Raw genomic sequence first — 10,745 nt, 5'->3', positions numbered from 1 at the left:
GATCGTTATCTCGTTATCTCGTTACTTCGTTACACAATACATTCTCTTTTCCTTTTTCCCTCCATCGTCGCATCATAATATTTGTCATCGTCATCGTTAAGAAGCTGTGGCACGTCTTGGGGCCTGGTCACGGGTCGACCGGGACCGCTTCGTCCGCTTGGACCGCCCGCGTGACACGCTCTCGTCGTTCGTGTTCGTCCTCCTGTGCTTTCTCCTTCGAGTACGTGCCGACGAAGATGGGGGATGTGTCATCCCAGCACCTGAGGCTCGTGTGGGCAGCTGTGACATCGAACTCCCATCAGTTGCCGCTGCTTGGCCTCGTCTTGTCCTGGCCGTAACGAAGGACGATTCACCGGGATGCCCATTGGGTCTCAAGTTGGATTCGGTGACGTCGTCGTCGGGGCCTCTCAGCCCTAGCGATGAGGGAGGGCCGCGACTGGTCTTCGGTCGTTGCACGGGTTGTTGCGTTGGTTGCTGCTCCGGTCGCTGCAAGGGCTCCTGCGCTGGCTGTCCCGTCCTCTGCTGATTCGTCTGCATGTGGCGGTGCTGAGGATGCCTCGATGCGCCGCTGCCCCGTCGCGGGCGCGTCCCTCCCCTCGATGCCCGAAGCGAAGACCTCGAGGTGCTCCGGCACACCAGCGCCGTCCCGACCGCCCGGAAGAGCCCCACGGCCAATTGCGTGAAAGCCGCCGGGCAAGACAAGAGACCGGACTTCGGGGATGACCGGGCGCTAGCCAGGCTTCGTGCCACGGGCAGCTCGGACCGTCTAGAACTGTATCCAGAGTCGGACTGGGGCAGAGTCGACCAGTGGGTGGAAGGCGTGTACACAGCCATAGGTCGGGGGTACTGGACGTCGGGGCCGGGGGCGCGGTAAATTCGCGCGCTAGTCGTCGCCGCGTCCTCCAGGTACGGGTTGGGGACGGGACCGCTTTGGGTGTGACGGCGGCGATACGTCGCCTTGCGCCGCGAAAGAGTTGCACCGAGATCTTTGTGCAGGGATCTACCCCGTCGCGAGTCCGACCCTTGGCTCGGGGCGGCTCGGGCCGAGGCGACCCGGCCGTGCACTACGGTCGACTGAGACATGCCCAAGTATTGGTGGTTTATCATGGTGCTGGACAGGTGACGCTGTCGTCTTAGCTGATGGATGAGGGGGGTATAATGGTCGGTCACGAAAAGGGGGGTGTCGGCCTTGTCTCACAGATTTCCGTTGGAAAGTTGCAAGCCAACTTGCCGGGTTATATCTATCTAGATTTTCGCTCGGCTAATACATCACTCGTTGATCCCACGGCACCTTAATTTATCAAGTTCATGTTTCAAACCTGCATTCTGACTGCATGATTCCAGAAATAGCCAGTTTTTGTGCGAGAACCAAGAAGTCGGACTGGTTTGCCAAGTGATCGGAGGTCCACCTCACCACGTGGTACCCAAACTTGTTCCTTTGTTGGAAGGCCTGAGGGTTGCGGCCACTCCGTTGGGAGAAAAAAAAAAAAAAAACTTTTTTCGAAAACGGGCCATCCCTTTCCCAAGATCCCACCCACGACGGAATATCGCGGAACCCCCCTCCAGAGAGTAAGCCGTAGACAATTGCCCGGGCCCAACCCCCAGCCCCTTCAGATATCGGGATGGAAGGAGGGAGTGGGCTGCCATTTGCTGTTCCTTATGGCTTCTCCGTACAATCGAAGGATCAGCAGGGGCGGCAGGAATGCGAGGTTGAGGCAGGCGAAGAGCAGCCAGGCATACTGGTACTGGATCTTCTCCGCCAGTGGGACCCTGCCAGCGCGCGAGTTAGTCGAGTTAGTCGCTGCCACATGCCGGAGGGCGGAGGCACGGCACGGGACCCACCGGCAAAGCGGGCCCCCTTCGACGTGCGCGGGCGGAGACACGTGCGTGAATGGAGACACGTACGCATAGAATGGGACAATGCCACAATAGATATGCCGGAAAAGCGTGAGAACCACGCTGATCTCTGCGGCCTGCGGTTTGTAGCACTGCACACACCTCACGATAGCCGCCGCTGAATTAGCCATCCATGACTGCAGGATTTCCTTGCTCCTCCCCCTCCCTCCCTCTTTCCCCTCGGACGAGCGGATCGAATGACACGATGGAGATGGAGAGCGAAAAGATAGAAGCGAAAGAGCGAGCGAGGGGATTGCTCGTTGGTTGGACTTACATCCGTGCAGTAGGTATACGTGACCGTCCCAGCCACCTGCAACCCAAACGACGCGACCGCCATCCCGACCGCATTCGCCGCCCAGCCCGTGCGCGCCGCGTGCGAGATGCACACCCCTGGACCACGACACCGACGGGGACGAGCAGCGCGAGCCAGAGGGCATCGAGGCGCGGTTCGGGGCGCCGCGCCCCGTCGTCGCGCCTCCGCGCCGCGCGGTAGACGAGCCAGTCGGTGAACCAGCCCGCGCTGCACTCGCCCAGCAGGCAGCCGACGACGAGCGGGATCGAGATGATCAGCCCGGTCTGTGCCGTGGTGAAGCCGTAGAGGCCGCGGAATACGACCGAGCCCGTCGCGCCGAAGAGCAGGCTGCCGTAGGCGAAGGCGGTCATGTAGTATAGGGCCGGCAGGATGATGCTGAGGTAGCGCATCATGACGAAGGGAGCGGCGAAGGAGGTCAAGTTGAGCTTGCGGCGCCCGCTGATATGGCGTTTCCTAGCCCGACGGAACAGCAACATGTCTGCGAACGTCCCGACTGGCAAGTTGGATTCCGCCTGACAATCGGCCTTGCGGACGTACAAGGTCTCAGGAAAACAGAAGAAAGTGATGAAGAAGAGACCAAACTGGATGTAGGACTATACTGTTCATCAGAAACCTCTGCTCAATTGGACCATATCTGTTTTTTCTGTCTGGCGATGGGAGATGGGAGATGGGCATGCAATGTAACCTACAGGGATCTTGAAGCACTCCCTCCAACCCAGATTCTGCGCAATGAACCCCCCGGCCAGGGGCGCCAGGTGCGGGGCATTCGTCACGCAGAACGTGTAGACGCCCATGAACACCCCCCGCTCGTGCAAAAAGTACAGATCGCAGACCGTCGCGGGGCCCAGCGCCGCCGCGCACCCGGCCCCGATCCCGTTGAGCGCGCGCGTCGCCAGCAGCGCCGACCAGTTGTCGCAGTGGCCGGCCGCGAGGTTGGTGGCGGCGGCCAGCAGGTTGCCCAACACGTAGAATGGCAGGCGACCGTAGACGTTGGCGAGTGGGACTAGGAAGACGGGGACTACAGCGGCGAAGATGATCCAGACGGTGAGCTCGTACGAAGCTTGCACGGGGGTGATGCCGAATGCGGCGGCGAGGGGGACGAAGGCGGGGTTGATGGTCGCGGAGCCGATGGTGCCCATGAGGGTCAGGAGCGAGACTTGTAGGAGGATGCCATGCTTTACCAGTGGAGGCCAGTTCTGAATAGAAAGTAATGTCAAATATCGGTCACGGTGATAATGATTTCGTTCTGGTACGTAGGATAAGGTATTTTACCAGCGGGTCGTCTTTGTTGTCTGAAGGCTGCGGCACGAGGGGCAAGCCATGCTTGTCGAGTTTCATCGGTCGGCCAGACTGGCCTTCCTCGGTGTCTGTTGGAGTAGGCGCCTCGACACCCGATTTGACATGCATGTTGACAGAGATGGCTTCGTTTCCATGCTATGCAATTTCAAAACTGAAGACTGGTTGAAAGGTCCGGGCTTCATACAAACAATACCGAACTAATCTGGACTGACATAGATAATATAAATATGCAGCCCCTCACGTGTCTGACTACTCGTATTTTGGGGTAAATTACTAAATGCAATCTGCATGATTCGTATGCGGGCTTTCATTATAGATTGCAACCACACTCCCGTGGTCGTCGTCCAATGGCCAGTGGTGACGCCAAAACCGAACTCACACTTTCCACTCTCCCGACGATTGGTTCGTGATTCTAGAGTGGAGATCTGCAGCGTGAAGGACGTCAGATACTCCAATGTTACTTCAAGCTTACACTAACCGGGCCAAGAAGAAGCGAGATGGGTTTGACTAAGCCTTTGTGAGTTTGGAAACAGCCGGCATGGGCTATACCAGTACTTGTTGGGCCTTAAGACGATTTCATAAAAGCGTGGGAAATACCGAGCCAATCAGGTCAAAGTCTGGTGCATATCCCTGATTGATGAATTGTGAAGATAAGCAAGGCGACGGACCTCGTTTCAAGCTGGCCGATAAATCCAGTAAATAGCACTAGCCAAAAGGATTGTGATAATACTACTTATTGGAAATGACTAACGTAGGATCCATAACATCTTACCACTAATTGAGAACGAAGTAGAACGAGGAAGCTGAAGATGATTTGCCATTGAGACTTGTAACAAATCTAAATATGGAGGGAAACGACTCAGGGATTGTTCAAACTCTGAAATCTTTGAAGAAATACTTCCAACATATCGAACCAGAGAAACCTGAATCCGCATCATAAGAGTCGCATCTGTGAAGAAATACCTTTGAAGTGAAGCTGGTCTAGTTGCCGCCTAACATCCTCCGACCTTCACGTAGGTAAGCCTGCGTGACTCAACTTTACCACATGTCCGCCGCCTCTAGAGCCATATCGTAGGTATCTTCCTTAGTCCTAGAACTTCTTGATCAGTGTCCATATCATCTTTGACGGTAGTAAGATAAGTTGTACCCAAAACTGAAACGAGGGTTTGGCGGCAGCGTGGGCCGCCTCGGATTTGGCTCCTGCATTCTTGCCTCGCTCTCTCACTATGCGGGTCCAAATGCCTAATCCTGCAGGACTGATGATGACCGCCGATAAGCATTAAGGTCACCTCAAAGGGGTATAGCAGGATGTTGACCCAAAATTACTTACTTCATATTCCGATCAGCTCCTTTGCCATCCATATCAGTTTGAGTGGAGTTAGATTCGGTTCTTCCATCAGGGTCTTTCTTTTTCCATCGGCGGAAAGGCTCAGCACTGCTTTCTTCATGTCTGGTACCTGTTGATCAGCAATCGGCCTGTATCGAATTGCACAAGACGATACCTACAGATTATTACCGGGGGTATCCCCACTTGCCTTCCCCCCCTCTTCCGTCAGCTTCGAGGCATGACCCCCGACATAGGCCCTATCTTTCATAAACGAGGGCTGCACCCCCGTCTCGGGAGCCTCCGATGCCTGATGGCGTTTGACTACGCTGTCTGCATTGAACAGCCCTCCAGATTGAGACAGTTTCTGCCAGTCTATGCCGAGGCCAATACAAGTTCGCGTTAGTTCCCATTCCATTACGTGTGTTTATATAGCGGAGGTGACTTGCATCTGGGTCGAACATCAGCAGGGATCCGTATCGTGCGCGCGAATGGGCCCAAGATGAGGAGCCCCGAGACGATCACGAAATATGAACTGAAGCGCATCTTTGCAGGAGGGACCCAATTAGATTCGAGTTTTAGGATTTCATAAACCCTAGAGTTTAATACAGAATAACGCTTGAGCCGAACTGCACTTGGTGGTTCTATCCTATCTTTATATGATATTGAACGACACCCTGCCAGCATAAAAGACATTTTACATCCGATGTAACATCCAATGTTGTACATCGCACTTCATTCCAAGTCGTCAAGTCAGATTAAGAATTGACTGTACTCATTGACGACCCAAGTTGCGCCCCAGACCCAAGTACATCCGTTACTTGCCACCGACCCCCAAAGGTCACAGCCAACTACATATGCATCAAAGCGCCAACCGAAGACCGTCATTCCTGAGGATGCCCATCGTTACGGGATGAGCATCACATCAAGATCGCATATACCATATCCAGTGTTATCAGGGGTTGTAGCTATTCGATGCGCTCATGGAAATCATAACGCCACTAAAAGCAGGTAGATCCGTAGAACAGAGACATTCTAATGTTCCCGAACAGGGGACGCGGGAATATGAACAAAACCAACACGTCCATGTCGGCTTATGTGATGGGGATAGGAGGTCAGATTGGAGTGGTCGAGGTAACCTCTCGTCTTGAGAACAGCAGACATTCTGTATTATAAAATGTAGTCATCAATAAGCCATGATTCCTTTTGCATGACATAAACATCAGACACACGGAGTTTGACCAACATCCATCATTCGGATGGTGACTCTCAGCGTCAAAAGGTAGGAATTCTGGACTGTTAGGTCAATGCAGCAATGATTCGAGCTGGCGGTTGATCGTTGGTTGCACCGGACCGCTGTGGCGGTTTCAGACTCTCGTCCTCGCAGGAATGTACACGCCATAAAGGTCCAGAATTGTAAATCTAAGGATGGCATGCTGAGCCTTGGTGAAAATGACGAATGAACCCAGAATCCAAAACGAGAGATAACGCCACCGGTCCCAGACCTGGTATATTGATTGTCCCTCAACTTCAATACCTAGACGGTTACTTGTCATTTCCAGGAAATATATTGGGGAAATGTTGCTTTTATTAAACTCTCGGGGTCCCAGGATACGGCAATTTTCACGTGAGATTCTATCATAATAGCTGAGCAATCTGCTTAATGGAGGGACGTATTGCTGAAGAATTCAACACTGGCATGCATCGGAAGGTAAATATATAGATGTGATACCACCAATTTGCATTAGCCCCCTTTTTCTGTGTCGCCCAACGGCCAAAGTCAGGATCCACAGTTCGTACTGGCAGAACCAACATGCGCAGGGTGAAGTGGACCAACAGGCACCCACAACTTCCTGGCATCACTTTATCAGTAACCATCGATGTCTTTTCGGCGGGCTGCCGTCCACGTCCAGAAAAAAGAATAGTGCAGCGTCCGGACAGACGAATATTGTATGCAACAAGGGCCTGAACCCATTTCTATTCAAGAAGGCGTTTCTCGGCAGATGGCGACGATCAGTGCGTTACGTGGCTTGTAGAGCCGATGGCTAGCATACATTGGCTTTGTGATAGGGGTTACCAGTTCTGGGGGACTGGGTGGTACGTGTAGTATGTCAGGCGTTAGGCATCAGTGCTTCTACTTAGGAGCAGGGGATGGCATGCTTTCTTTACATATGAATATACCGTTCAACTTCTCAGTGACAAATTATTTTGTTACTGGACACCCGCTACTTGAATTGACTTGATTCTAACCCAATCCCCCACAAGACGTTTTTCAAAACCATTGGAAATGCCATTCTCATCACTCTCCATTGAAATTGTCCAACAGATCCTCGAAGAGGGAGTCGTTGCTCGCAGACTAAAGCGGGCACAGCGGCTGCGACTCGTTTGTAAACGCTGGGAAACGGCTGTACTGGAGGCTGTTTGCGGCACCGAACTAATACGCTACCAAGACGACCGCAAGCTTTGGGACCCGCGAGCTACATGCTGGAGATACGTAGCGGAAAGGGCTAAATGGACAGCTCTGCAGCTGGCATTATTTTTGTTTTCACCTTCTGTTGCACGAGAGAGAGCGTGCGATGGTGTATAAAGTGCTGTCCTAAAAGAAGAGAATCTACAAAAGAGAGCAGCAGTGCTGTGCTGCTTATATGTACACAAAGGAGATATCTAGCTAAGCGCGCTAGCCGGTATGGGGCTCGCACCCCTGTCACTGCAACACCCTCGCAACGTCCGTTGGTTCGTTTTGTAGCAAGACGGCTTGTTCTCTTTGTTGAGTTTTGTCACTGGCCCTACAAGGATAAATTCAGATGACATGGTCAGCGCAACGATCGAGGAACAAAGAAGACTACAAATATCACTACAATCGGTCCATGCCCATCAGGAATGCATTGTTCATGTAGTACCGTGTGCGCTGCACCCACTGTCTAATCCCAACCTCTTAGGTCACTGGGCGGGGGGTATGCCAACACCATAACAAAAGCACCGTTACTGCTACGTGCTGCAATACCCCTGCCTGTTAAATAATGGTTGGTTGTAACCCAAGGAGTCCTTTAACCCCCTTAAATACAGGTCGGGTGTTAATCTTGACCGGAATGAAGGCCCCTTTATCCGGACTCAATGACGGCTGCCCCAGATTGCTGAGAAAGAGCGCCTTTGACGCCCTGAGCAAACATCTATCTTTTGTCGGTATATAGAGGCTTTTGCGGTTCTCTCGGAACGCTCTTCGTACTTCGCTCGCTAGTTTCAACTACTTGACAAAAGTTTAAAACCTTCTAACAAATATTTTGATTTCTGATATCAGGCAATTTCCCATTGTCTCACAAGTTACAACGCGCCCAAAAATGCGTGCAGTCAACACCACGACCATCGCCCTCTTAGGTTTGTCCCTGGGCCTGGCGACTGCCGATGGTGGCGCACCCTACACTGTCGATCAATTAAAGGGCATCCAGACGTGCGGAAAGTGCAACCCGCGGGGCATGAGCAACTTCTGCGAATCCTCCAGCTTCGAAAAGGGGGACAAGAAGGAGGCCGTCCGCATCGCCGACTGCAAGCTCCTGATGGAGCAGGTCAAGAACACGGACAAACAGTCTGTGGTCGTGTTCCCCGTGGCGCCCATTGATGCCAACCAGTGGAACGTCGTCACCGTCTCGAAGCCGGGCAACTGCGGCTTCGCCCTGAAAGCCCCTAGGGCTCTACCCGGGGAAGACGGTATCGCCATGGGCACCGGGGATGTCTACGAGATTGTCCGCGACGCCATCTCCAGGCTTGGGGAGGGCGGCAAGGTGGTGGGGCACGGTCAGACGTACTGCCGCGGCCGGGGCGCGGATGGGAGGTTCGCGGACCGGGATGTGGCGTGGAAGCTGTTCAATCCCTACGGCTGAGCTACGGGCCACCTATGTAGTGTTTCTCAGTCTCCATAGTGTAGTCTTTCCCCTGATTTCCCAATTATGATGATCTATACGAGCCGTGTCCATGTGGTCTCTAGACCACTCCATATTCTTGATATGTGGTATCCTTTCCCTCCAGAATCTTGTCGATCTCTCCCACCCAATACTCCAATGACGTAAAGTCGGGAGCCTCATCTGGAACCGTAGGACGCCATACAACTCCCAACTCCGCGGCCCCGCTCAGAACCTCCTCCTCTGCTCCGATATCCGGCTTGAGTGTCTGTTCCTTCTTCATGGTCTGATTCCATGTGGTATGGAGGAATTCTTTGAAGATCAAGGCGTTGATGGATGCTGAGTGCTGCAGAGTCTCTAGCTCTCGGAACAAAATACCAATGCATTCCTCGAAACGTTCAATCTCCTCGGAAAAGATCTGATCCAGATCCACTATCTCCGTTGCAGTGTAATCCCTTTTCACACCGCCGTCTTCGAAACGACAGCAGCTGTGCGGGAGCGAGAAAGCCTCGAATGTGATCAGTCGGGTCACGGCCATCGCCAGCCCTAAGTCCAGACGGTCAGGAAAAGCGTTCAGAAACTGCTCACACACGTCTAGTACATTTTCCGACTCCCTGAATGCCTCTTTGAGGCCGCAAAGCATCGGAGAGCAGCCGCCTTGCTGCGAGCATCGACACTCGCAACAATCGGTCACATCTGAGAAGATGACAGGGGCGAGCTCGGCGACGGTGTGGCCAACTTTACTCTGATGGTGCCCGTTGGAAAGCTCTGGTCCGGCCAAGGACGCCACGTAGTGGGCGACAGTAGTACCAACACCCGTTTCCTCAGTGCCCCAGCAACAGGGTGAAAACATGTCAACACCGTGGGCATAAAGCCAGTGAATGTAGGAAATGTTGCCCGTCTTGACGGTCGGGACCCTTCCATCTTTATCCAGAGCCGTCACGTCACGAAATCCCAAGTCCCAGGCAAGCTCGGCATCGTTGACGTTTTGGATATAGTGATAGATCGAGCCCCCAGCAGTAGCGCAGGTGTAGTCTCTGTATAGGCTCTCGGTTACGGGAGACAGCTGGACCTTTAGTGCTCTCAGCTTCACTATGACGGCCACAACGTTGGCGTCTAGCACAGTCGTTGTCGATACGCCCAGAGACTCAATCTGCGCCTTGGGTAGATACTGTAGCGCCAAATACGTGAGCGCTTGGCGGCGCCTGCGCATATGTAACAGGTAGATCCTTTTGGCGTGAGGTGAGGCGCGGCGCCAGGAATCCACCCGCAAGTCGTCGAGTAGTTGCTCACAACCCGCTGCGAGGTACAAGTCCAGAGTCACGCACTCCGAACTGTGACATTCGGGATCGCCGGCTGGGTCATCGCCCCAATGAATAGGACACGGGTCCACCGAGCTCAGCTGAAGTGCAGCCAGTGGAGGTGCGCTAACTTGACTCCTTTGAGTCAACTGCGGCTTGACATGCTGGAGCAAAATCCGCAAGCATGCGGGTTGATACGCCGCCAAGTCGATTGCCGACCGCCCGAAGATCGTCTTTTCTTCGATGTAGTCCGGGGCTAGTCTGAGTATTTCCGTAACGCGCTCATGATCTCCGGCCAGCACCGCCTTGCAGAGGGGATTCACAAGGGCCGCTGGGTGGCTCGTTAGCATCCTCTGGATATTTCTTTCTTCGCTCTTTCGTTCGTCTTTCTCTCACCTTCTGCCAACGAGGGGGACTCCCTGAGAGCCCATAGTAGATGGGAATGCAGCACCGAGTTTTGCATAGGCCCCTCCAACGTTTCTGGAGATAGCACCACAGTATCTTCGGTAAAAACCCTTTCCAGGACGGATCTGGGTGCTATCAAAGGGACCTTATTTTCAAAGTTTCCAAGTGATACAGATGCAGCGGCCTAGTGCTAATTAGTGTCTAGAAGTCCACTTCACACATAGTACATAGTAAACATGCTCCCACGTACCTTTCGCGAAGAATAATCGGTACCTTGCATTTGATCAATGTGTCAACAAGAGATATCAGTA

At 53.3% G+C, this 10,745-nt stretch overlaps 4 protein-coding genes across 4 annotated transcripts; 1 reads left to right on the top strand and 3 right to left on the bottom strand.

The window, feature by feature from the left end:
* Window positions 1-96: 96 nt before the first annotated feature.
* Window positions 97-1,107, bottom strand: PG985_013580 (uncharacterized protein; the record flags this gene model as incomplete). Its single annotated transcript, XM_066833346.1, has 1 exon — window positions 97-1,107. The coding sequence occupies one exon, from the start codon at window positions 1,105-1,107 to the stop codon at window positions 97-99; it is 1,011 nt and encodes a 336-aa protein (XP_066678086.1).
* A 503-nt stretch (window positions 1,108-1,610) lies between these two features.
* PG985_013579 (uncharacterized protein) lies at window positions 1,611-3,616 on the bottom strand (the record flags this gene model as incomplete). The annotated part of the gene is given in 5 exon segments (XM_066833345.1): window positions 1,611-1,988; window positions 2,171-2,286; window positions 2,301-2,802; window positions 2,899-3,405; window positions 3,482-3,616. The coding sequence occupies 5 exon segments, from the start codon at window positions 3,614-3,616 to the stop codon at window positions 1,611-1,613; spliced, it is 1,638 nt and encodes a 545-aa protein (XP_066678085.1).
* Window positions 3,617-8,170: 4,554 nt separating this feature from the next.
* Window positions 8,171-8,710, top strand: PG985_013578 (uncharacterized protein; the record flags this gene model as incomplete). Its single annotated transcript, XM_066833344.1, has 1 exon — window positions 8,171-8,710. The coding sequence occupies one exon, from the start codon at window positions 8,171-8,173 to the stop codon at window positions 8,708-8,710; it is 540 nt and encodes a 179-aa protein (XP_066678084.1).
* Window positions 8,711-8,810: 100 nt separating this feature from the next.
* Window positions 8,811-10,379, bottom strand: PG985_013577 (uncharacterized protein; the record flags this gene model as incomplete). The annotated part of the gene is made up of 1 exon (XM_066833343.1): window positions 8,811-10,379. One exon carries the CDS (start codon window positions 10,377-10,379, stop codon window positions 8,811-8,813), a length of 1,569 nt encoding a protein of 522 aa, XP_066678083.1.
* Between the last annotated feature and the right edge of the window lie 366 nt (window positions 10,380-10,745).

This window comes from Apiospora marii, assembly GCF_038362585.1.
Source record: "Apiospora marii strain CBS 49790 chromosome Unknown utg000011l_segment0_segment0, whole genome shotgun sequence".
Lineage (NCBI taxonomy): Eukaryota > Fungi > Ascomycota > Sordariomycetes > Amphisphaeriales > Apiosporaceae > Apiospora > Apiospora marii.
Note: the sequence above shows the minus strand (reverse complement) of the source record. Positions and strands in the feature narration are given on the sequence as shown.